The sequence below is a fragment of the Bos taurus genome, chromosome 23 (assembly GCF_002263795.3).
Source record: "Bos taurus isolate L1 Dominette 01449 registration number 42190680 breed Hereford chromosome 23, ARS-UCD2.0, whole genome shotgun sequence".
NCBI lineage: Eukaryota > Metazoa > Chordata > Mammalia > Artiodactyla > Bovidae > Bos > Bos taurus.
Window position 1 is genome coordinate 27,170,338 of NC_037350.1, and position 26,550 is coordinate 27,196,887.

Sequence of the window (26,550 nt, forward strand, 5' to 3'; positions counted from 1 at the left end):
TAATCTGTGGTATTTTTGCCTCTCTTCTGTGAGTTTTAAATTACTTCAAAATAAAGAGTTTAAAAAAATAGAAAATTAAAAAAAAAAAAAAAGAACGATGCTGGCAAAGTATACTCATTGGCCAGGAAAGGTATTCAGAGTGCGCCAGTCTGGGCCGTGGGGCCTTAACACTGGAGCTGTGCTACGGATGACACCTCCAGCCAGCCTGGACTCTCAGTTCCCTGAGCTACTAGAGGAACTGGGTGTGTGGCTGAACCCAAAGCCATCCTGGGTTGACTCAAGAAGGCTGGTTGAGTCAGGGCCCTGAATTCTCCTTTGTGATTTTATTTATTCCAACTTTTAATTCAATGACCGGCATTCCTTGCATCCCAGGGACATCTGGGTGGAGAAAGGGTGACATGGAGGTAGGAAAATTCACCCAAATGCAGTGTTTACTATGGCTAATCCAGACTGCAAAATTTAGTAGAGCCAATGTTCATTGATCATCGATGACGATCTTACACTTTCTCCTCCAAAAGAAGCCCAAGATTTCCCCCTAAACCTGCCCAGCATCTCACCCATTCCACAGAATGAGAAAATGAAGTTCCCAGCAGGGACCGAGGTCCTGTGGGTTCTGTCTGCCAAGAATTAGTGGTTTCAGTTTATGGAGAGGTGTGGATTCTCTGAGAAGCATCTGTACTGACCACATGAAACAATATCCTCTCCTCAGAAGGGGAAAGAAGATTGCTTATCACCCCACACCTCTGCTTCCAGGTCCTGACCTTCCCCCAGGGCACAGGGCAGTCACTGTGAAGTTCCCAACGATAGAAAGGGAAGAGTCCACACTAACAACAGAAGGGCTATGCCTGCTTCAGGGGCCCCCCACTCACCCAGTTCCCCCTTCTCTCACTTGCCCTCCGGCCACACTGTCCTTCTTCCTCACCACCTCCCCAGGGGTGGTCAGGGAAAGAAAGCCCCTCCCTCATCCCCCTCAATGTTCCTCCACTCCCCCCGCCCCATCACTAGGGTGTCCAGGACATTGTGTGATTCAGGAAACAGCTCAGACGTGAGGTTCGCAGCAGGCCGAGGAGGAGGAAGAAGGGGCCGTGGGAGCAGAGGAGGTGGTTGTTGCTTCAGCGAGGGGCTCTGAGGGTCCCGCTGGAGGGGGCAGGGGGGATCTGGGCGTGGGGCAGGGGCTCTGGAATGCAGCCCCCTTCACTGCTGCTGCCACTGCTGCTGCTGCTGTGTCAGCCAGTCGTCAGGACCAGAGGTGAGTCACCGCGGGGCAAGAGGCCCCGAGACCCACCTTCCTTAGGAGGAAGTCCAGCGGGTGGGGGACAGAGGGCCAAGGTCCTTGCTTTGAGGCAACACTGGATGGAGAAGATTCTTGCCCCCAAAATGGGACAGTTGGCAGGGAGACCCGATTCGGCTCCTGCAGCTACACAGACCAAGGCTGTGGGCCTCATGCCAGGGGTGGTGACCGCAGGGGGATGGGTGAGAGGGTGCCCACCCCCGGGCAGAACCAAGTAGGCCCTGGAACTAGGGGACAGCATGTTCTTGCAATCATGTTTAGAAATAAGAGAGGAAACAGAGTGACCACCTGCTGGGGGAAGAGATGAGAGGGATCAGGAGATGGAGACATGGGAAAGTCAAGTCCCTTTCCCGGTCCAGCTGTCCCCACCCCTGGTGGCTCAATGCTGGGCCCTTCCGGGAGGAAATCCCTTTAGTGTTTCAGCCATTCACCTCCCAGGAGTCCCCTCAACCCCCCTCCTGATCCCTGTTGTCTTGCTTCCGAGGGATGGGGCCTGAAGCTGGACTTGGGAGGCCAGAGAATAAACAGGAAAGGAAGGGTGGGGATTAGTAACTGAGAGACCTGCGATCTAGGGGGCTGGGGTGTGAGTGCCACGTGGGGACTAGAACAGGGGCGTAAAGGTGATGGTGGTGTGGAGCACCTTCTTGGGCTGCTGCAGGCAGGTCCCTCCCGAGCATCCAAAGGAGGGCAAATGGAGCCCGATGCTCCCTGCTCCCATCTCACCCTCATCTCCATCCCTAGGGCTGCAGTGCGGGAGTTTCCCAGAACCCTGTGCCAACGGAGGCACCTGCCTGAGCCTATCCCAGGGGCAAGGGACCTGCCAGTGAGTGCACCTCATGGGAGTGGGAGACAGGGAAGGGGAACAAGGGAGGGGATGCGGAGAATGGGAAGAAAGGAGAAAGGAAGGAGGCGAAGAAGATGAAAAGAAACAAATGAAGGCAAAGAAGGGAGGCAGGTGGGAGCAGAGGGTCAGGATGTGAACTTTCCTCTCTCCACCCCTCCCAGGTGTGCCCCTGGCTTCCTGGGTGAGACATGCCAGTTTCCTGACCCCTGCCAGGATGCCCAGCCCTGCCAGAACGGAGGCAGCTGCCACACCTTTCTTCCCACCCTTCCCGGCTCCCCTGGCACCCCCTCTCCCATGGCCCCCAGCTTCTTCTGCACCTGCCCCTCTGGCTTCACTGGCGATAGGTGCCAGGCCCAGATCAGGGACCCCTGTTCCTCCTTCTGTTCCAAAATGGGTCGCTGCCACCTCCAGGACTCGGGCCGCCCACGATGCTCCTGCATGCCAGGATGGACGGGTGAGCGCTGATGGGAGAGGGAGGAAGGGACAGGAGGGGGCCGTGGCTGGGCTGTGGGGTAGGAGAGATGGAACTGGAGCCCAAGAGACTGTGAACCCTTGGAGGGTGGAGGCCTCGAGAATCAACCAGCCAATTCTTAGTGATCCGTTTACCCGAAACTGACATTCACCAGCAGAATTGTAATGACTGCTAAAACATTGAGCTATTTCCAAGCCAGCTGGTAAAGAACTACTGCCATAGCCCCCTTAGCACAGCACCCTGACCACTTTCCCCACCCCCTCAATCTCCCCTGACCCAGTAGCTAGAGGGTTAATGCCTAGCACATCAGGGGACCTCCAGGACTCTGCATTCTTTTTTTTTTAATTAATTAATTTATTTTAATTGGAGAATAATTACTTTACAATATCATGATGGTTTTTGCCATACATCAATATGAATCAGCCACAGGTATACATGTGGCCCCCCTATCCTGAACCCTCCCCCAATTTCCCTCCCCACCCCATCCCTCTGGGTTGTCCCAGAGTACGGACTTTGGGTGCCCTGGTTCATGCACTGAACTTGAACTGGTCATCTATGTTTCATATGGTAATATACATGCTTCAGTGCTATTCTCTTAAATCATCCCACCCTCATCTTCTCCCGCTGGCTCCAGAAGTCTGTTCTTTACATCTGTGTCTCCTTTGCTGCCCTGCATATAGGATCATTAGTACCGTCTTTCTAAGACTCTGCATTCTGAGCACCTGAGTGGCTCCTTTTCTGAGTGGTGGGAGCCCACACTACCATCGGGGAAGATTGCAGTGGTGGGAGGTGTGATGGGGATGGGAGGATCTGACCCGGAGAGGGGAATGGATGCCCATCCCAGGAGGAGGGGTGCAGTCCTGGGGCACAAGAGCAGGACGTATGGTGGGCAGGTGTGCTACCCTGTCAGGGGTGCCAGGACAGAGCTGCGAGGACCTGGAGAGAAAGGCTCCATGGCACCTAAGCAAGATGGAGAGGACTGGACCAGGAAGCAAAGCTCACGTGACCAGGAAGTACTTGGATGTGGGTGCCTCCAGGAGGGGTGGACTAGAGGCCAGGCTTCTCAGACTTGAGCAGGCACAGCAGTCACCTTTGACTGGTGGATGGACGGATGGATGTATTGTGTGTGCTCAATCATGTCCAACTTTGCAACCCTGGAAGGCCTTAAAAATACTAGTGCCCCCATCCCAGAAAGCCTGCTCTAGTGGGTCTGGAGCAGACCCAGGGAATGGAGATTCTTAAACTAACCAGGAGATTCTGAGGAAACTGGGCCTGCAACTGGGTGTGAGAGACCAGCATATATGACAAGAAGAAGGATGGGCAGTGGCAACTTGCCAGGCCTTGTGCTTCAGAGGAGGGGCTCTGGGCAGCCCCCTCCTCGGGCCCATCGCCAGTTCTGCCACTGACTAGACATGACCTTGCATATGATATTTAAGCTGTCTGGATCCTCAGTTGTCAGCCAGTGTCCACACTTCATAAGGCTGATGTGGATAGGAAAGGGGGCGATGCTCAGAAAGTGCTTATTTAGTTCAGTACCAGCAGCCACTGCCACCATTCCCACTAGTGCGCACAGCTGTGGAATCTCTTTACCGCGATACATTACAACCACCCAAAGATCAGGGAATCAGGATGAGAGAGGCGAGATGACTGCCCGAGGGCACACAGCTGGCGGGGGCAAAGCCAGGGGCTATGTCACCTGCCTTCAGAGGATCCATGCTTTCTACTTCCCCACCACGTGCTCATTCATGTCCGACTCTCATTCATGTCCAACTCTTTGTGATCCCATGGACTGTAGCCCACCAGGCTCCTCTGTCCATGGGATTTCCCAGGCAAGAATACTGGAGCGAGTTGCCATTTCCTACTCCGGGGGATCTTCTCCACCCAGGTCACCACTAAAGGGACAGACACCAAGTCCCAGATTTTCCCAAGCAGGGTTGATTCACAATACTCCCACCAATAGCCACATGTTCAGTTTTCGGCTGGAAGAAAATGTGGTCACTCCAGAGAGAACCCTACCCAAAAAATGATAAAACTGAGGATGATGGACCAGGACAGGGAGAGGATGGGAAGAAGGGAAGGAAGTACGGAAATCAGACACAGAGATAACCCAGAGTGAGAGCGGGTCACTCTGGAGGAGCTGGAACGTGTGCATTGTTGGAAACAGCCCCCTCACCGTCCGTCCTCTACCTCAGGTGAGCACTGCCAGCTTCGAGACTTCTGCTCAGCCAACCCCTGCGTCAATGGAGGAGTGTGTCTGGCCACCTACCCCCAGATCCAGTGCCGCTGCCCACCCGGCTTCGAGGGCCACGCCTGCGAACACGACGTCAACGAGTGTTACCTGGACCCGGGACCCTGCCCCAAGGGCACCACCTGCCATAACACCCTGGGATCCTTCCAGTGTCTCTGCCCTGCTGGGCGGGAGGGTCCACGCTGTGGACTCCGGCCGGGACCCTGCACCCCCAGGGGCTGTCTCAATGGGGGCACCTGTCAACTGGTTCCAGGGAGAGACTCCACTTTCCACCTGTGCCTCTGTCCCCCAGGTGCGTCCTCACGGGGGTCTTCCTGAGGCCCCTCTCTGGGCATGGAGGTGGTGTCCCATGGGTCCCTTCTCTCAGCTCATGGCACGACCCTGTCAGGCTTCACAGGCCCAAGCTGTGAGGTGAATCCAGATGACTGTGCTGGGCACCAGTGTCAGAACGGGGGCACCTGCCAGGATGGGCTGGGCACCTACACCTGCCTCTGCCCAGAGGCCTGGACAGGTGAGTGTGGCACCAGTGGCCCGGATGGTCAGCCCCCATCTCTAGTCCTCACATGGCCCCCAGCTGCAGCACCTGTCCCCTTCTCACTCCCCTACAGGCTGGGATTGCTCTGAAGATGTGGACGAATGTGAGGTTCAGGGTCCCCCTCGCTGCAGAAATGGGGGTACCTGCCAGAACTCAGCTGGAGACTTCTACTGTGTGTGTGTGAGTGGCTGGGGAGGCGCCGGCTGCGAAGAGAACCTGGACGACTGTGTGGCCGCCACCTGTGCCCCCGGATCCACCTGCATTGACCGCGTGGGCTCCTTCTCCTGCCTCTGCCCGCCTGGGCGCACAGGTGTGACGCAGAGGTTCAGGGAGGCGGGAGGCGGAGATGCTAGGTGACCGAAGCACCAGGAGAGCACCTGGGAGCTTCAAGCAGCCTCTGAGCACCTTGCCCACCCCACCCTCCAGGCCTCCTGTGCCACATGGAGGACATGTGTCTGAGTCAGCCATGCCATGAGGAAGCCCAGTGCAGCACCAACCCCCTGAGTGGCTCCACACTCTGCGTATGTCAGCCAGGCTACACAGGGCCCACCTGCCACCAGGACCTGGACGAGTGTCAGATGGGTGAGGCACCCCCCTCATCAGACCCTCTCTAAGCCCCCACACAGCCTCTGCCAAAGAGGGAAACAGGCAAACTGTTTTTCAAATTAAAAATCATCTCAGGAATTCTCTGGTGGTCCGATGGTTAGGATGCCGCTATTTCACTGCCGAGGGCCCGGATATAATCCCTAGTCAGGGAACTAAAATTCCACAGGCTGCACAGCGGCCAAATAAAGAAATGAACATCTCTTTTTTCCTGAATTTGTCCTTATTTGGCATCTCTTTCTTAGCCAGTCTTCTCACCAATACTCAGCCCTCCAGACTGCATTTAGTCATCTCTCAAGTTTTTTTTCAGATTTTTTTTACGTGGACCATTTTTTTAAATTCTTTATTGAATTTGTTACAATATTGCTTCTGCTTTATGTTTTGGTTTTTTGGCATCAGGCATGTGGAATCTTAGCTCTCTGACCAGGGAGTGAACCCACACCCCTGCATTGGAGGTGAAGTCCTAAGCACTGGCCCACCAGGGAAGTCCCACTCCTTCTCCACTTTAAGGTCACAACCCCTTTCCCCACTCTGATCTCATTTGCCACAGACAGGCCCCCCAACACCTTCCCTGCCACTCAGGCCTTCTTGCCCTTCCACCCTGAGCCCAGTGGACTCCCAGGTCTTCTCTCCTCCCAGCTCAGCAAGGCCCCAGTCCCTGTGAACACGGCGGCTCCTGCCTCAACACGCCCGGCTCCTTCGAGTGCCTCTGTCCGCCTGGCTACACGGGTTCCCGCTGCGAGGCCGATCACAACGAGTGCCTGTCGCAGCCCTGCCACAGGGGCGGCACCTGCCTGGACCTGCTCGCCACCTTCCAGTGCCTCTGCCCACCAGGTACCAGCTGAAGGGGGCCTTGGGTGGAGGAGCCAGGGAACTAGTGCTGAAGTCACTGGACGTGACCCCTCCAGAGCATGGTTAGCCTGAAGCCAGTTGGGGTCAGATAGCAAAGAAGGCTTCTCCTCGTCTCCTCACCCCCCAGATGAAAACTTTAAGAAACCAGTGACCCCCCACCCCCACCCCAGGAAAAGAGCTTCCACAGATGGTAGTGAGCTTGCACACTGCTCAACTCTGTGTTCATTTCATGGCCACCGTAGCATGCACAACCTGATCCACTGTATGCAGAGGCCCATCAAGGGAGAGAAAAGCAGCAGTTAATAAACTTTTCATGCTGCAGCCTCTGCTTATGTCAACCCAGAATGTTCCACCTACTCAGGGAAACTCGACCCTGTAGAGATCAAGGGTAAACTTTTAAATTCCAAAGGGTCTATGTGCTTGAATCTGGCTTAGTGGGAAAGGAATACTGCAAAGCAGCATCTACCTATAAGTTAGAGTTAAGGGGAGAAACATCTCCCAGAGAGACAGTGATGGAGTCAATAGCAGGGAGCTGAATGAAACTAGAAAAACAGTAGCTTACTTCTGCCTGAGCATCTTGGGGGCGTTATCTAATCTTTACAGTATCCCTCTGAGGTCAGCATTGTTACTATGCCCATTTATAAATGAAGAAACTGAAGCACACAGGGGTTAAGTGACTTGTTCGAGGTTGCCCAGCTAGTAAGTGGTAGAGTCAGGATTCAAACCCAGAGCTTTGATAGTTTCACCCACTACACCACACAGCCTTCCTAAGCTGAGATGTGTCCAAGGAAAAATGCTGAGAACACTATCCAGTAATCCAAGCAAGGGACAAGGTTGTAGATACTAAGGAGTTTCAGAGGCAGGCTCCCCAGGCAAAAAGAGGGAGGCAGCCGAGGTCCAGAGGGTGATCCGCATCAGTTCAGGGTGAGACAGCGGAGACCAGGAAGAGCCCGGAGAAACAGGACAAGTATGGGAATGACACAGGTTCCCAAACACCTTTCAAATCCCCACCTTGGGGATCCCTGGTCTCCCTGGCATGGAGGCCTGCCCAGGTAGCATGGAAGGAGTGGATCACCTCCAAGCAGATGCCCATTTGTCACACTGGTACCCAGAAAACCTCCAGGCTGCTCAGCCCTCCCGGGTGAGCCCTGCCTTCTGTGCACTGAGGAATGGCCTCAAAAGACACTTTCCAGGAGCCCTCCCAGGTTTCGGCAGGTGCCCTGCTCCCTGAGCTTTCACACTTGAAGGCAACAGAGCCACTGTCCAGCAGAGCAGCAGAGCCTCAGTTCATCTCTCCAACCCACATGCAGTGGCCCCCTAGGAGGGGCTGTCTGGTGGGTCAGGTCAAGGACAGTGCTGGTTCTGGAACCCGGCCTTTGGGGCAGAAAGGGGGAGGCAGCTGAAGCAAAGCTGACCCCACCTGCATGTCCTCAGGCTTAGAAGGGCAGCTCTGTGAGGTGGAGATAGACGAGTGCGCCTCGGCCCCCTGCTTGAACCAGGCTGACTGCCACGACCTGCTCAACGGCTTCCAGTGCATCTGCCAGCCAGGTAAGTGCAGATTCTGCTCCACGGTTCAGTCCTGGCAGTCGCCACTGGCCTCTCGAAGATCTCTCAGGCCTGGCCAAGGAGTGCCCCATCTCTCCAACTCCCCTGCTTTCCAAACTGTCTTCTCTTCAGTTCAATTCAGTCATTCAGTCATGTCCGACTCTTTGTGACCCCATGAACCACAGCACACAAGGCCTCCCTGTCAATCACCAACTCCCAGAGTCCACCCAAACCAATGTCCATTGAGTCAGTGATGCCATCCAACCATCTCATCCTCTGTCGTCCCCTTCTCCTCCTGCCCTCAATCTTTCCCAGCATCAGGGTCTTTTCCAATGAGTCAGCTCTTCACATCAGGTGGCCAAAGTATTAGAGTTTCAGCTTCAAAATCAGTCCTACCAATGAACACCCAGGACTGATCTCCTTTAGGATGGACTGGTTGGATCTCCTTGCAGTCCAAGGGCCTCTCAAGTCTTCTCCAACACCACAGTTCAAAAGCATCAATTCTTCGGTGCTCAGCTTTCTTTATAGTCCAACTCTCACATTCATACATGACCACTGGAAAAACCATAGCCTTGACTAGATGGACCTTTGTTGACAAAGTAATGTCTCTGCTTTTGAATATGCTATCTAGGTTGGTCATAACTTTCCTCTTACATCCTGCAAATCTTCCCCTGCTCACTCACCCACCCTCATCTCTTTCCTGCCAAGTCACCCAAATAATCCTCCCCTCCAGCCCTCCTTCAGAGCCCTCCATACCCTCCCCCTGCCTGCTCAGGGTCCCCGTTGGTCTTGGCACTGATAGCCATGGATGCAGGGAAAGTCATCCCAGACCTTCATTCTCCAGTTTCACGGGACATCCCTCTGTTCTCAGCTGTAATAACTGATGTTTATTGAATATTTACTCCAAGCCAGGCACTTGGTTATGTACTTTCAGGCATTATCTCATTTAATCCTTTCAGCAGTACCATGATGTAGGTTATATAATCATTCTCCTTTTACAGGGGAAGAAAAGTGAAAGTGAAAGTCGCTCAGTCAGTCTGACCCTTTGTGACCCCATGGACTATATAGTCCGTGGAATTCTCCAGGCCAGAATACTGGAGTGGGTAGCCTTTCCCTTCTCCAGGTGATCTTCCCAACCCAGGGATCAAACCCAGGTCTCCCTCATTGCAGGCGGATTCTTTACCAGCTGAGCCACAGGGCATCCCACAGAGGAAGAAAGGGGAGCCTAGAGAGGTTGGGTAGCTTGCCCAAAGTCACATGGCTGACAGTGGCTGAGTTCCACTTTTATGCATCACCCTCCTGTCATCTCCACCTGCCCCAGATGTCTTTTCTGGAAGTTCCTCAGGTTCACTTTTCTTAGCAAGGGGAAAGGCCAGGACTTGTATTTATTCTTCTGATAAAAATGTATTTCCAGCATTAGTACACATATCCAGTTATGCCTTATATGAAGGCTAAAGTTACCAAGTTATGCTCCGTTATGTCCTGAAATTCAAATCACTATTAGAGAAGCCCCCACATTGGTGCCTTTGTCATATAATGACACATTTATACAAAACCTCAAAACCCAAATCCTTTGAAACCAGATTCTCTCCTTGCAATTTGTAAGCATGTTATTTCTATATTTGTAAGGAGAAAGCTAGGTTTCCCCAGTGACTCAGTGGTAAAGAATTCACCTGCAATGCGGAGACACAGGTTCCCATCCCTGGATTGGGAATATCCCCTGGATGAGGGAATGGCTATCCACTCCAATAATCTTGCCCAAAACTCCTATGGACAGAGTAGCCTGGCAGGCTCAATCCATGGGGTCACAAAAAAGTCAGACTGGACTAAGCAACTAAACAACAAAGAAAAGGTTAAATACAAGTGTTAACTCTTAACTTCTTGTTTGAATCCATGAAATCATCCCTTTAAATCTTAAACATTTGTAACAAAGTCCCTCGTAAGTCTAGAGAAAGTAAAAAAAGAAAAAAAGAAAAGAAAAAAAGACCTTGGTCATCTCTCCCCACTCACTCCCCACCCCTCCAGGTTTCACTGGCCCCCGGTGTGAGGAGGACATCAACGAATGTCAAAGCTCTCCCTGTGCCAATGGCGGGGAGTGCCAGGACCAGCCTGGATCCTTCCATTGCAAGTGTCCCCCAGGTAAACTGGGGCTCAAAAACACTGGAGGTGACAGTGGGGACATGGGGCAGACTTCCATGAAGGGCCCTGATTCCCCTGTTGTACCATAGGCTTTGAAGGCCCACGCTGTCAGGAGGAGGTGGACGAGTGTCTGAGTGGCCCATGCCCCACCGGAGCCAGCTGCCTTGACCTCCCAGGAGCTTTCCTTTGCGTCTGCCCCTCTGGCTTCACAGGTCAGCAGGGGAGAGGTTGGAAAGAACTGGAGGGATATTTGAGCACAACTCGGGTGGAGTCATTGATGAGTGTCTGAGGATCGGGATGTGAGAACAGAATGAGAATGGAATCCCTGAAAGTTGTGCAGTGCAAAATCTGCACAACCGTACAGGCACTGAGGGTGTTACTGTAGGATTCACATCTGGCTCAACATGAATGATATGACTGGAGACCAGGAGCAGAGGAGGAGATTCAAAGGCAAGCCATTCATTTGCTTATTTAGCAAACATTTATTAAGTGCCTACTGTGCCGACACAGACACAAAGTTGAGTTGCTATCCTTGAGTGACTTTAAATCTACTGCAGAAAGACCAGAAGGTCTCTTGTTAGCTCTGAGGAATGCATAGGATCCTATAGGAACACAAAGAATTGGCCAACCCAGACTAGAGATGAGAAATGATGGCTGAACAGAGTCGTAAAGACTGAGCAGGAGTTTGTCAACACAGAATGCTAGGCAGTGTGTTTTAGCCACAGATAACAGCACATGCAAAGGCACTGGGCAGGGGGAGGACAGAAAAGCACTCCCCACTTAAGGAAATGTAGGACATCCAGAACTTGGAGTGCCAGGGCAAAGGTGAGAAATGTAGCACTTCTAGGAAGGTCATGTCATGCAGGACCCCATGTGTCATTCTGAAGAAGTTGGTATCCTGAGGTATCAGGGAGCCACTGGAGGATAGGGTAATGGGAAATGAGCAAGTCATGCATAAGAAGTGCCTCCAACCTCATCAAGGACAAAGACGGACTTTGTTTTCTGACCCATCTCTGTAGGCCATCTCTGTGAAATTCCCCTGTGTGCCCCCAACCTGTGCCAGCCCAAACAAAAATGTCAGGATCAGGAGGACAATGCCCACTGCCTCTGCCCTGATGGAAACCCAGGCTGTGTCCCCACAGAAGACAACTGCACCTGCCACCATGGGCACTGCCAGAGGTAACATCTTCCAGGCCCTCCCCATTTATAGTCTCCTCTGGTCCTCCTCAGCTAGGGCAGGAGAAGACAGCCACTGAGGTGCTGGTCTGTAGGAAATGACCAATACGGAATAGGAAGGAGAGGACAAAGTTCTGAGATCACAACCAATGGGAGGGCTTGACTGGTGAGTGTTATCCAGTGAGGGGAGAGTTCATAAATAAAGAGGGAAACAAGACTTGGGAGGATCAAAGCAGAAAGAAATGTATTAAATCCCAGGACCAATTCATATCATTCATTCAGTAAATATTTATTGAGTGTCTATTACGTGTGGATACTTTTCCAGGCACTGGGAAAACAGCACAAAAGAGACCAAGTTTTCATATCTAACCTCATGGAGCTTTTGTTTTAATGTAGAAAAACAGACAATAAACAAGTTATAGAAGGAATAAATGGATAGATAGATCTAGTTGGAGAAAATTAGTGGGGTTTGTCAGGCAAAAGGGGGCAATGCTGAGAGCAAAGAAAGGGGCCAGAGTCTCAGGACCAGAAAGAGAGAGGTCATAGGGGTCTGACCAGTGGGGAAGAGAGAAGAGAACCCCCTCTTTCTTTCTATGACCAGATCTTCATGTGTGTGTGATGGGGGCTGGACAGGACCAGAGTGTGACACAGATCTGGGGGGCTGTGTCTCCACCCCCTGTGCCCACGGAGGGACCTGCCACCCCCAGCCCTTTGGCTACAACTGCACCTGCCCCACAGGTTACACAGGTGAGGCGCTCCCTAAACCATGTATACCCGGGGCTGACCACCATCTAAATCAAAGGCAAGGCCAGTGGAGACATGTGTCCAAAGGGCTCTGGGTCTCAGTCACCACCAAGAAGAACTGGGACTTCCCTGGTGGTCCAGTGGTTAAGACTCTGCGCTTCCACTGCAGGGGGCACGGGTTTGATCCCTGGTCCCGGAACTAAGATTCCACGTGCATGCTGCAGGCACAGCCAAAGAAAACAGTGCAGGAGGTGGTGAGAAAAGAAAAAATGTTGGGTGGGGGAGAACAGTGGGAATGGAGATGAGGAAGGGAAGGAAAGGGAAGAGAGAAAAGGAAGGTTCACTTTCTCAGACCCCACCCACTCCCCTCAGGGCCCACTTGCAGTGAGGAGGTGACAGCCTGTCACTCAGGGCCCTGTCTCAATGGTGGTTCCTGCAGCCCCAGCCCCGGGGGCTACACCTGCACCTGCCCTCTGAGCCACACGGGGCTCCGCTGCCAGACCAGCATTGACCATTGTGCCTCTGGTGAGTTCCCACCACATCCTGGGGCTGGGCCACAGAAGGATGCAGAAGGGGATCAGGGTACATTGGTAAAAAAATTAACTGGACACAGAGAGCGGTCGTTTGGGTGGGGAAGTTGGCAGGGTAGGGCGGTGGTACCCTGTGTGTGACTGAGGTCACAGGCCAGGTTACAGGCAAGGAACCCAACCCCTCACAGCCTCCTCTCTCCAGCACTGTGCCTCAATGGGGGCACCTGTGTGAACAAGCCGGGCACCTTCTCCTGCCTCTGCACCCCAGGCTTCCAGGGCCCACGCTGCGAGGGAAGGACCCGTCCCAGCTGCGCAGACAGGTGAGCAGGGCACACAGACCCCTGGAGGAAGGGAGGGAGCCCTGGCCAGCCTTCTGCTCCGTCTCCTCTGGGGCTCCGTGCTGCCTCTCGCCCCAAGCCCCACATTCTTCCACTCTGCCTTCCCTCTGGCTTTCCCACCTCCCCAGCAGTTGCCTCCTCACACGTCACACACTCCCACCCCTTGTTTCCCTGACCCTCCTCCTACTGTGCCCTCTCTCTTTCTCATCCAGCCCCTGTAGGAACATGGCAACCTGCCAAGACAGCCCTCAGGGTCCCCGCTGCCTCTGTCCCCCTGGCTACACAGGAGGCAGCTGTCAGGTGAGGGGCCGGGAGCCAGGTGTGCAGAGAAAGGAGGGGGCGGGAAAGCTCCAGTTAGAGGGCCTAGGGCATTGACAGGGGGCAGCACGGAAGCTTGGGAGAGGTGAAAGGAGGTTTGGGAGTCTAGGAGTTGAGCTTGATGTCTGTATGGCTCGCTGAAAGGATTTTTGATCCCAGCAACTCTTCTGGGATGCACATATCCAAGGAAATCAGGGAGGGTGACCTGGTCCCAGACCATTCAGGAGAGAGTTTTGGGGGGAAGGGATTTTGAGGAGCTGGCAGAGGACCATCTCTGGGCCTGGGAACCTGATGCTCCTTCCCGCCTCACACTCCCTCCTAACCTTCAGACGCTGATGGACTTATGCGCCCAGAAGCCCTGCCCACAAAATTCCCACTGCCTCCAGACTGGGCCCTCCTTCCAGTGCCTGTGCCTCCAGGGATGGACTGGGCCTCTCTGCAACCTGCCGCTGTCCTCCTGCCAGAAGGTTGCTCTGAGCCAAGGTACCAACCCAAGACCGGCTAGGGAGCAGAGGAAGAGCAAAAGGGTCTCCTCCTCTAACCCACCCCTAAGGACATCCACACACAACAGTTGGCCAACTGATCGACTAAAAGCTGAAGCAACACATACCAACTAGTTATTGAAGCTGCAGCTCAACACCCAGGACAGCCTAACACAACTCAACTCCTAGAACCACGTTCAACACAACTCAAGGAACACTACGCAGCCCAGCCAATCAGACTCCAGTTTAACACAATCACCAGGGACATAACCAGTTCCAGGGTGGAACAACTCAACACTGTCATTACCATCATAACTCAGAGTGAACCACATTTAACTGACCACACGCAACACACTCCACCATGACCCCCTCACTTGGATGTTATGCCAATTCCCTAGTAAAAGAATACCTTCCTTGCTCAAGTAAGTGTTTTTTTTTTTAATTAACTTATCTTTGGTTGCACTGGGTCTTCGTTGCTGCTCACAAGCTTTCTCTAGTTGCAGAGAGCAGGGGCTACTCTCTAATTGTGTTGCATGGGGCTTCCCATTGTGGTGGCTTCTCTCGTTGTAAAGCACGGACTCCAGGTGCACGGGCCTCTGTAGTTCCCATACATGGGCTCAGCAGTTATGGCCTGAGGGCCTAGCTATTCCTAGGCATGTGGAATCTTCCCAGACCAGGGATGGAACCCGTGTCCCTGCATTGGCAGGAGGATTCTTATCCGTTGTACCACCAGGGAAGTCCTCAAATAAGTTTTGATATGAAAACTCAGGGGAGAGACCATTGTGAAGACGGTAGATGGAAATCAGTAAGCGAACATCAGAGAATGGCGAAACCCAAGGGATGGAGTTAGACTGTTAAGCCAAGTGTCTCCACCTGAAGTTTCTCTTGAGTTCTTCCTTGCTTGAGACTTGTTTAAGGCCAAGAATACAGTTGCTTATAATGTTCTGTTAAATCAAAGAAGAGGTATTTCTCTCCATTCTGACAAAATATGCAGGAGAAGGAACTTAATTTTTTTTTTAATTGGAGTATAGTTGATTTACAATGTTGTATGAGTTTCAGGTGTACAGCAAAGTGAATCTAAAAAAGAAACAGTCTTTTGTAGATTATTTTCTCATATACACCATTATGGAGTACTGGGTAGAGTTCTCTGTGCTACACAGTAGGTCTTTATTAGTTATCTATTTTATATATAAAAGTGTATATATGTCAATCCCAACCTCCCAATTTATCCCTCTCTCCCTCCTTAACCCTGGTAATCCTAAATTAATCTTCTACATCTGTAAATCTGTTTCTGTTTGGGAGATAAGTTCATTTGTATCTTTTTTTTTTTTTTTTTTAGATTTCACATATAAGCAACATCATATGGTATTGGTCTTTCTCTGTCTGACTTACTCACTTAGTATGAAAATCTCTAGGTCCATCCATGTTCGGAACATGCTTAATCTCTTCAGCTTCAGGGGCCTACTGATTCCTCAGGCTCCAGGTGGCCTCCCCCCACCCCAGATGTGTTAGCGGCCCCTCCATGGACCTCTCTGCTGAGTATCTGGGGCCCCTGCGCATCCTCCCAACCCACGTAGCTTTACTGTCTCTCTTCCCAGGCACAGAAGTCTCTTCCCTGTGCCAGAACGGAGGCGTCTGCATTGACAGCGGCCCCTCCCATTTCTGCCACTGTCCCCCTGGATTCCAAGGCAGCATATGCCAGGACCAGGTGAACCCCTGTGAGTCCAGGCCCTGCCAGCATGGGGCCACCTGCGTGGCCCAACCCAACGGTTATCTCTGCCAGGTGAGAAGGTCTAGAGGAGGCGGGGGGGAAGACAAAGTTGGGCTGGATATGGAAAACAGCAGTCAGGGGGCAGAAAGGGTGGGGAGAAGGCATTTTCATTTACCCCATACGTCCAACCAACCACCAAGTCAAGCTGTTTTGCCTCCTGAATATTTCTCAGCTCTGTCCTTGCCCCTTCACCCTCATCCCACTGCCTTAGTCCAGGCCTTCATCTCATTCCACCTGGACACCTGCATCAGCCTCCTAATAATTAATATCATCGCTGCCTCCACACTTGTCCTCCTAAAGGTTCACCCTCTATTCCACCACTAGGGTGCTCTGTTGAAAACATTAAGCTGGCCTGTCACTCTCCTACTTAAAACCTTTCAGTGGGGACTTCCCTCGTGGTGGCTCAGCCAATAAAGAATCTGCCTGCAGTGCAACAGGTGAGGGTTTGATGCCTGGGTTGGGAAGATCCCCTGGAGATGGGAATGGCAACCCACTCCGGTATTCTTGCCTGGAGAATTCCATGGACAGAGGAGACTGGCAGGCTACAGTCCATCGGGTCACAAAGAGTCAGACATGACTGAGCAACTCACACGTTCACTTTCACTTTCACCAGGGGTTAAGACATGCTTCCAGTGTAGGGAGCCCAGGTTCGATCCCTGGTTGGGGAACTAAGATGCCACAGGTCTCGCAGCATGGCCAAAAAACGCAAAAACCCTTCAGTGACTGCCCACCTCTTTCACAGTGAAGTCCCAAGCCAGCGTGACCCAGCCCTGCCTCCCTTTCAGGCCTCATCTCTCTTCACCCACCACTCAACTGCTCCAGCAACACAAAACTGCAGCTGGCTTCCCCACACCCCAGACTGGCTCCTCGGTGGCTTTCCTCACCCCTCTTCCACTGGCTGGTGCCCAGGAGGCACCTGCCTCAGGGAAATGTCCCTAACTTCTCTCCAGACTGGGTTAGGGCCTCTCCTTGGTGGTTCAGGTCACTAAGCAGGACAGGAAGGCACAGCTGGGTTTTAATTCCAAGCAACCTGATCCATGTACTCACAACCATGACTTTGAATAGAAGGCATAATCCCATAACTACCCTCTTTCTTTAAATTTTCGATGTATTTTTTAACTTTTTATTACAGGCATTTTCAAACATACACAAAAACAGCGTACTGATGAGTAGTGAACCCCCGTGCACCCATTACTCAGCTCTACTTCCTCTTTCATGAAACTACTTCCTCCAGAAGTTTTCAAAACTCCCACCTCCCTCGTCTGCTTCTTCCAACCCTCTGGCCATTCCTGACACTCTCTGAATTGTTTTTTCTCCACCTTTCTGAAACCTTCCTGGTACTCCATTCTTGCATACTCTCCTTCCTCCTGCAAGAACTCAGCACGTGGTACAGATCTCACAATGACCCTTTTCTCACCAGCAGGATATGCAACAATCAGAAAATGGTTAAGGTCATGAGTTACTGAGTCATAGACTTGTGCTGAATCCCAGCTCTGCCACCTACCAGCTGTGTGACTTGTGCAAGGCACTTATCTTTCAAGGAATCAGTTTCCTTTTCTGCGAAGTGAGAATCAAATGAGATGACCCATAGAGAGGGTGGTCAGGAGAGTTCTAGAGGTTATGTGTATAAATCACACAATCAGTGATAGCTGTCTCTTCTCTGGTTGACTGAGAATTTCATGGAGGCAGGGAAGCAGTTCTAATTTTCTTTGTATTTCTAGAGCCTGAAAAGATGCCTGGGCACAAAGTAGGCAATTCAATAAATGCTTGAAAGTGAAAGTGTTAGTCACTCGGTCGTGTCTGACTCTTTGCAATCTCATGGTCTGTCCATGGAATTCTCCAGGCCAGAATACAGGAGTGGGTTGCCATTCCCTTCTCCAGGGGATCGTCCCGACCCTGGAATTGAACTCCCATCTCCTGCATTGCAAGCAGATTCTTTACCATCTGAGCTACCAGGGAAGTCTAATAAATGCTTATAAATTAATAAAGCATGAGAGAACCCAGTGGGTGTGTGGTTGGAAGAGGGAGGTTTTATCAAAAATGGAATTATATCTAGTGGTAATGAATTATAGAGATTGGGACTTGGAAGGGGACAAGGTCCATATTACTGAACAATAATGTCTCATGTGGAGTTCAGGTTAAAGGGTTAGGCTACACGTGACTGTGATGGAGGGTGAGCTGAGTGATGCTTTGAGTTGGAAGGTGGGATGCTAGGCAGACCATCTTGCACTGGGTCCCCTAGAGTGCCAGGAGGGGCTCACTTACTGGTTCCCTGTCTGACCTTCTTTGCCTACCAGTGTGCACCCGGCTACAGTGGACAGAACTGCTCAGAGGAACCGGACGCATGTCAATCCCAGCCCTGTCACAACCAGGGGACCTGTATCTCCAAACCCGGAGGCTTCCACTGTGCCTGCCCGCCAGGCTTTGTGGGGCTGCGCTGTGAGGGGGACGTGGATGAGTGTCTGGACCGGCCCTGTCACCCCACAGGCACTGCAGCCTGCCACTCTCTGGCCAATGCCTTCTACTGCCAGTGTCTGCCTGGACACACAGGTGAGGCCTGAGATAGGGGCGTACGCATCTCTAGCCATAGCTGAACTGACCATGGAAGCCCAGACAAGCCCCACCCACAAGGTAGCCTAATCATCTGGCCCATTCCCTTGCCTCAGACCCCAGCCTAGAGAACATGCACCACCATCCCTGCACCTGTGCAGCTAGTGATGGGCTGACTCCCAGGAATGAGCTGGGAAGGAGGCAGCAACTGAAGGAGTGTCATGTTTTATCCCACCCCTCCGCAGGCCAGTGGTGTGAAGTGGAGCTAGACCCCTGCCAGAGCCAGCCCTGTGCCCACAGCGGGTCATGTGAGGCCACAGCAGGGCCACCCCCAGGATTCACCTGCCACTGTCCCCAGGTGAGTAACCACAAGCTGCTTCCTCTGTTGCCCCCAACGCTAACACAAAAGAAACCCTGAGCTGGGAACCTGGGGGAGCACCTGAGAGGGAATTATCAGAGAAAGCCATCTCAGGTCCAGAGGGGGACGTGACCCTCAGAAGCAGTGACGGGGAAAGGCAGAATCAGGTGAAAGTTTGAATGGAACTTTCAGAAGTCATGGACATTGCCTGTGGGAAGGTCCACAAGGCTGGCTGGGTGACCGTGAATAAGTTCTTTTAACTCAGTGTGTGTATTTGTTTATAGACCTCAAATGCATGAAACTGGGTTCATCTTTATATATATATACATATTTATTTATTTTTGGCTGCCCTGGGTCTTCATTGCTGTGCAAGGGCTTTCTCTAGTTGCAAAGAGCAGGGGCTACTCTCTAGTTGTGATGCAGGGGCTTCTCAGTGTGGTGGCTTCTCTTGTTGCCGAGCACAGGCTCTAGGCACATAGGTTTCAGTAGCCACGGCTTACAGGCTTCAGGGAGCAGTCTTGGTAGTTGTGGCACACAGGCTTAGTTTCCCCATGGCATGTGGGATCTTCCCAGACCAGGGATCGAACCTGTGTCCCCTGCCTTGGCAGGAAGATTCTTAACCACTGGACCCCAGGGCAAGTGAAAGTCACTCCATCATGTCCAACTCTTTGCAACCCCATGGACTATACATATACAGTCCATGGAATTCTCCAGGCCAGAATACTGGAGTGGGTAGCCTTTCCCTTTTCCAGGGAATCTTCCCAACCCAGGGATCAAACCCAGGTCTCCCGCATTGCGGGCAGATTCTTTACCAGCTGAGGCACAAGGGAAGCCCAAGAATACTGGAGTGGGTAGCCTATCCCTTCTCCAGCGGATCTTCCCGACTCAGGAATTGAACTGGGGTCTGCAGCATTGCAGGCAGATTCTTAACCAACTGAGCTATGAAGGAAGCCCTAGGTTAATCTTAAACCTTGGTTCATGGTACAGTAAAATACAAATTAATATTAGTTTATGCATAGCCTTCCTTTATTTTCTTTAAAAGATAACACCGGTGAACTTAACTCCAAAATTACATTTTCCCCTTTACTATTGTTACAAATTACACTTTTTTCCCCTTTATAACTGTTTTCCCCTTCATTGTTGTTACAAATTACATTTTTCCACAGGGTTTTGAAGGCCCCACCTGCAGCCACAGAGCCCCCTCCTGTGGTCTCCATCACTGCCACCATGGTGGCCTGTGTCTGCCCTCCCCCAAGCCTGGACTCCCACCCCGCTGCGCCTGCCTCAATGGTTATGGGGGTCCGGATTGCCTGACCCCACCAGCTCCTTCAGGCTGTGGCCCTCCTTCTCCATGCCTACACAATGGCAGCTGCTCAGAGACCCCCGGGCTGGGGGGCCCAGGCTTTCGCTGTTCCTGCCCTGCCAGCTCTCCAGGGCCCCGGTGTCAGAGGCCCGGAGTCAAGGGATGCGAGGGCAGAAGTGGAGATGGGGCCTGTGATGCTGGCTGCAGTGGCCCAGGAGGAAACTGGGATGGGGGGGACTGCTCCCTGGGGGTCCCAGACCCCTGGAAGGGCTGCCCCTCCCACTCCCGGTGCTGGCTTCTTTTCCGGGACGGGCAGTGCCACCCACAGTGTGACTCTGAAGAGTGTTTGTTTGATGGCTACGACTGTGAGACTCCTCCAGCCTGCATGTGAGCCTGAAACTGATTTGGGATGATGGGCAGGGGGTGGTGGGGGAGGCAGGATGAAGACAGAAGGACACAGAAGAGTCTGAGTTACAGTGTGACCATAGCCTCATGCTCCGGGGAGCTTCCACTCTAATAATCATCGCTAAATAGGGATAGAAGACACTAGACTCCAACCCAAGGGAATGAGGCAGCATGAATATTTAACGTGGGGACCAAGAAAGAGGGCACTGCCTGTCTGGGCTACCCTCTGAGTATCATGGGAACCCTGGCCTCAAGCCAGGCAACTCCTGTTGCCATGGAGAATCTCCCCTAGCAACCAGCATCCCTGAGGGAAAAGGGCTCCCTTTTAGGGAGCCAGGAGTTGGGGAGGGTAGAGAGGGGACAGTGTTAGGAAACAAAGGTCAGTAGACATTAGGGTGTCTGGACTAGCTACCGTCCAGGGAGTAAACCCACTACTCCAGAACTGCCCCCACTAAGCAAAACAGAGCCCTAGAGTCTGTAGAGTATCAGGAATCCTTTCTGGGACGAGGGAATCCAGTTTCTTTAGGGTCCTGAGCCGCCATCTCCTCACCCCACAGTCCAGCCTATGACCAGTACTGCCGCGATCACTTCCACAATGGACACTGCGAGAAGGGCTGCAACACGGCAGAATGTGGCTGGGACGGGGGAGACTGCAGGCCGGAAGATGGAAATTCAGAGTGGGGGCCCTCCCTGGCCTTGTTGGTGGTGCTGAGCCCCTCAACCCTGGACCAGCAGCTGCTCGCCCTGGCCCGGGTGCTGTCCCTGACTCTGAGGGTAGGGCTCTGGGTGAGGAAGGACAGTGAAGGCAAGGACATGGTGTACCCCTATCCTGGAGCCCAAGCAGAAGAGGAGCTAGGAGGAACCCCAGACCCCTCTCAGCAGGAGAGAGCAGCCCCCCAAACAGAGCCTACAGGCAAGGAGACAGATTCCCTGAGCACTGGGTAAGGACAACGGCGGGGCGGGGTGGGGGAGGAAAGACATCAGTTCTTTAACTGGCAGAGGGAAGCCAGGGACTAACCCAGGGGTCTCTTCCTCACAGGTTTGTGGTGGTGATGGGTGTGGACTTGTCCCACTGTGGCCCCGAGCGCCCTGCATCCCGCTGCCCCTGGGACCCTGGGCTCCTACTCCGCTTCCTTGCTGCAATGGCTGCAGTGGGGGCCCTGGAACCCCTACTGCCAGGACCCCTGCTGGCTGCCCACCCTCGTGCAGGCACCAGTAGGTGATCCCGTCATTTCCCCAATTTTGTTCCCGGGCCAGCTTTCATGCCAGCAACCTCAACGAAGTCAAATGAAACAGAAGCACTGAGACCCCAAATGTTGTTTGTGGAGACTTACCCTTGTTAACCTTCTTCTCTAAGTATATCTCCTCACAACCCATTTGCTCTGCAAGCTCCATCTCCCTGAGTCTTTTATCCTAACCTCTATCATAGACCGCCCACAAACCTTGAGTTCTGGCCTATTCTCTCTAATAAGCCAAGAGTTATCCAATCATCTGCAAATCAAACAGTTCATAGCATTATGGAAGAATAACAACTCTTATATGCCACTTACTATGTGCCAGGCCTTGCTCTAAGCATTTTATAGTATTATTTAATCCTCCCAACAAACCCTATGAGGCAAGTACTATTATTACTCCTATTTTACAGTTGAGGAAACTGAGGCAAAAAAAGGCATCTGAACTTGCTCAAAGGTCTCACCAGAGTACCCAGCCTCACCAGGCATGGCCTCTTTTTCTGTGTCTCTTCCACCAGAGCCCTCCGCCAACCAGCTTCCCTGGCCTGTACTGTGCTCCCCAGTGGTCGGGGTCCTTCTCCTAGCCCTCGGGGCTCTTCTCGTCCTCCAGCTCATCCGTCGCAAGCGCCGAGAGCATGGGGCCCTCTGGCTGCCCCCTGGGTTCACTCGCAGGCCCCGGACTCAGCCAGTTTCCCGCCGACGTCGACCCCCGCTGGGCGAGGACAGCATCGGCCTCAAGTGAGAGTGAGAAAGAACTGGGGCTCAGGGAGGGGACTCTTTCCCGTGGAGATATTGGTGATCAGAAGCAACAAGAGATGCTATTGCAGAAGCTGAAGACACAGGAAGGGACAGGAAGGGGAGAGAAATGGGAAGGCTGCTGGGAATCTCTGGGGCCCTGAAGGTCCTCTCCCCACCCACCCCCTTCCAGGGCACTGAAAGCAGAGGCAGACATGGATGAGGATGGTGTTGTGATGTGCTCAGTCCCCAAGGAAGGAGAGGAGGTGGGCCAGGTGAAAGCACTGGGGCAAGAATGGTCCTAAAGTGATGGAGGGGTTGAAGGGACAAGTCACCCTGCCTTCACTGACCCTTGTTCTGATCCCCAAGGCTGAAGAAATGGCCTCACCCCCCAAGTGCCAGCTCTGGTCTCTGAGCAGTGACTGCCAAGAGCTCCCCCAGGCAGCCATGCTGACTCCTCCCCAGGATTCTGAGATGGATGTCCCTGACGTGGACACCCAGGGACCTGGTACGTGAGTCATCCTAAACCAAGAAAATGAAAACTCCCTTTGACCCCTTTTAGAATCACAAAGTCCTTTGATATCTGAACTGGATAAACTAATACCAGAGTAAGTGCTTCAGAACAAAGTGTGGTCCCAGGACAGAAGCAGCAGCATCACCAGGGAAATTGTTAGAAATATTAATTCTCAGGTTCCACTCCAGAGCTTCTGACTCAAATTCAAAATACCAGGGAATCTGTGTTTTAACAAGCCCTGTAGGTGAGTCTGAACCAGGGCTCAAGTTTGAGAATCACTGCTCTAAAATGTTAAAGTATTAAGGCCTGACACTTCCTTTTTACAGAGGAGGAAACTGAAGCCCAGAGTAAAACAGAAAGTCACTGACACAAGCCACACAAAAATCAAGATCCCAAGCTCGGCTTCTTGACACCTCAGGCCGTGATTCTCCCTAGGCCTCCATGTTCTCCCACTTTCCCAGTTGTCCCCCATGTCTCATGTCTCATCCACAGATGGGGTGACACCCCTGATGTCAGCAGTCTGCTGTGGGGGCGTGGAGTCCAGGACCTACCAGGAGACATGGCTGGGAAGTCCTGAGCCCTGGGAACCTCTGCTGGAGGGAGGGGCCTGTCCCCAGGTTCACACTGTGGGCACTGGGGAGACACCCCTGCACCTGGCTGCTCGATTCTCCCGGCCAACCGCTGCCCGCCGCCTCCTCGAGGCTGGAGCAAACCCCAACCAGCCAGACCGGGCAGGGCGCACCCCGCTTCACACGGCTGTGGCTGCTGATGCTAGGGAGGTTTGCCAGGTCAGTGCACACTGGGGTTGCTAAAGGACACTGGGCAAACTTGCAAGTAAGGCTGGGCAAAAGCCTTCTCCAGGGTTTGGCAAAGAGGAAGGTGATGATTGGGGACTGACAGAGAAACAAGAACAGAAGACTGAATATGGATTGGGAGGTGGGTTAGCAGTGCAAGGGGCCTTAGCTAACAGTCCAGATATACCAGCAGTCACTGGTCCTCTCTGGCCCCTCCAGCTCTTACTCCGCAGCAGACAGACTGCAGTGGATGCACGGACAGAGGATGGGACCACAGCCCTGATGCTGGCCGCCAGGCTGGCTGTCGAAGACCTGGTTGAAGAACTGATTGCAGCCCAAGCAGATGTGGGGGCCAGAGACAAATGGGGTATGGATCTGGAGAAGTTGATGTTGTGCTATAGAGAAACTGAGCAAATGGGGTGTGAGGTAAGATCTAAAAAATGGGGGGGTGGGGGCAGCAGAGGAACCAACCGGAAGCTGGGACATTCCCTCCCACCCTGCTGTGAAGGTGGTAAATCTGCGGAGCAGTAGCAGCAGGAAGCACTTGAGTCTGCCCTCAGCATCCTCAAACACACACACACACACGCTGCCCTTGCCCACCGGGAACTAGGATGGAGGAAGAGTGTCTGTGAAAACGGAGAGGGGTCTCGTGGGAGGGACGCGGCCTGCCGGTCCCATAGACCCCAGAACAATGCCCTATTGTCCCTCCCGCGCGCCGGTGACGTCACCAGGGGCAACGCTTCCTGCAGGCCGACGGTCACCCGGACAACGCTTCCGCCTCAGAGGGACCCCGCGGGCGGAACAGCCCTTCCCCCAAGACCAGAACCCGTGGGAAACAGGAACCCAGGCGTCTGGCCCCTAGCCTCGCGGTAACTACCTCTCACGTGGTCCCCTAGGAAAAACAGCGCTGCACTGGGCCGCCGCCGTGAACAACGCCCGGGCCGCCCGCTCCCTTCTCCAGGCGGGAGCCGATAAAGACGCACAGGATGGCAGGGTTAGATGGGGCCCCTAACAAACTGGGAGCGGGAGAGGTGAACTGCGAAAACCCTGAGGGGGCGGGGCAGCGGTCAAGAAGGAGGGCCTGTCCTGCGGGCGTGGCCTTCCCTGACCTCGCCCTTCGCTGTTTCCTCCCGCGCAGGAGCAGACGCCGCTGTTCCTGGCGGCCCGAGAAGGGGCGATGGAGGTAGCTCAGCTGCTGCTGGGGCTGGGAGCCGCCCAAGGACTACGGGACCAGGCCGGCTTAACACCCGGAGACGTCGCCCGTCAGCGCAACCACTGGGATCTGCTGACGCTGCTGGAAGGGGCGGGGCCACCGGAGGCGCGTCACAAACCCACGCCGGGCCGCGGCGCCGGCACCTTCCAGCGCGCGCGGACCGCGTCCGGAAGCGTGCCCCCGCGTGGGGGCGGGGCTGTGCCGCGCTGCCGGACGCTGTCAGCCGGAGCCCGTCCGCAAGCCCGGACTTTGTCCGTAGACTTGGCCGCGCACGGGGGCGGGGCCTACTCGCACTGCCGGAGCCTATCGAAAGGAACAGGAGAAGGCCCGCCCCTCCGCGGCCGTAGGTTCTCAGCAGGCATGCGCGGGCCTCGGCCCAACCCTGCAATGGTGCGAGGAAGACCCGGGGTCTCGGCCGGGAGCGGGGGCGTGGCTGCAACTGTTGACTGGCCCTGCGACTGGGTGCCCCTGGGAGCCTGCGGCCCCGCTTCCAACACGCCAATCCCGCCTCCTTGCCTAACACCGTCCCCTGAGCGGGGATCCCCTCAAGTTGCCTGGGGTCCCCCAGCCCACCAAGTAATACCCTTAAATGCAGGAGGCGAGGGTCAAAAATAAAAGGCCACATTTCAGGGAGGGATTCTAAAAGTGGGTACTCATTAAATAACAAGCAGTCTGGAAGGCCTCTAGGTTTTAAGATCCTTGTGCCTCGAAAGTGAGAGATCAAGAGTGTAGTGTCCCTCCCAGAATGATGTACATCACATCGTCCTCCACGTGGGGGAAACTGCAGCCCTGGAAAGAGGGTTCAGGGTACTGGGATGAAGCACCCTGATGAGATGGCCAGCATCTCTCAGAAAAGAAGGATGAGGGGTAACAGGAAGTACCCTTGAACCAAGAACTGCAAACTGACAGAATGTGAGATGTTCTTTTCTGTATATTGTTCCCAAAGGGAGCCTCTATCGCCTGAAATCCCCAATACCCGCAAACGGCTGACATATTTATTGAGCGCCTACTGTGTGCCTGGCACTGTGTAGGCGCTGAAGACAGGGCCAAGGGTTACGCCAACTGATGATTCCTTGCATTCTCCCACCACACCCTACCCCCAAACTATTGCAGGGATGAAGTGCCACCCTTCTAGCCACCACTATCTCTAAGAACACCAAGTCTGTCACCCCATAATAAAGATGATTTGAAGTGTTACAGTCTTTTGGAAGGGTTGGGGAATGGAAAAAAATATGAAATTGACTGCATCATGTTTTCAGAATTTTTGTGCCCTAGGTTCAATATGTGGATGGAAGCTTTGAGTATAGTTTTAAGAGCAAGAATAAGACTTGGGGTCCTATGTTAGTTTAAGGAATCATCTGAAGTCTCTAGTAATCCAGTGAGAAACCACACACACTAAACCATGCATACCCTTCATCCCTCTTTGAAGGGCATTTTGTTATAGCCACTTAGATCTGATTCCTGAGGCCTCAAGTAGAGGGAGATGGAGAGAGCATCAAACTTTAACTACAATTCAGCAATATGGTTATGCCTCTTTCATGGCGATGGACCTGAAACA

General features: G+C 53.2%; 1 protein-coding gene across 2 annotated transcripts; it reads left to right on the top strand.

Annotated features, from left to right (window-relative positions):
- Positions 1-1,041: 1,041 nt before the first annotated feature.
- On the top strand, positions 1,042-26,189 carry NOTCH4 (notch receptor 4). Of its 2 annotated transcripts, none has more exons than XM_024983664.2 (30): positions 1,042-1,249; positions 2,033-2,114; positions 2,297-2,589; positions 4,800-5,147; positions 5,244-5,366; positions 5,464-5,700; positions 5,817-5,972; positions 6,633-6,827; positions 8,280-8,393; positions 10,416-10,529; positions 10,619-10,741; positions 11,549-11,708; positions 12,307-12,452; positions 12,822-12,974; positions 13,182-13,299; positions 13,530-13,617; positions 13,965-14,118; positions 15,716-15,900; positions 18,186-18,438; positions 18,684-18,796; positions 19,963-20,486; positions 21,062-21,445; positions 21,544-21,719; positions 22,255-22,474; positions 22,665-22,746; positions 22,841-22,979; positions 23,478-23,773; positions 23,999-24,146; positions 24,676-24,773; positions 24,918-26,189. In XM_024983664.2, exons 1-30 carry the CDS (start codon positions 1,183-1,185, stop codon positions 25,605-25,607), a joined length of 5,979 nt encoding a protein of 1,992 aa, XP_024839432.1. In that variant the 5' UTR covers positions 1,042-1,182; the 3' UTR covers positions 25,608-26,189. The 2 variants fall into 2 exon arrangements, with proteins under 2 accessions (XP_024839432.1, NP_001193877.2); NM_001206948.2 differs by having other exon boundaries at positions 1,183-1,249; positions 22,665-22,737.
- The last annotated feature ends 361 nt before the right edge of the window (positions 26,190-26,550 follow it).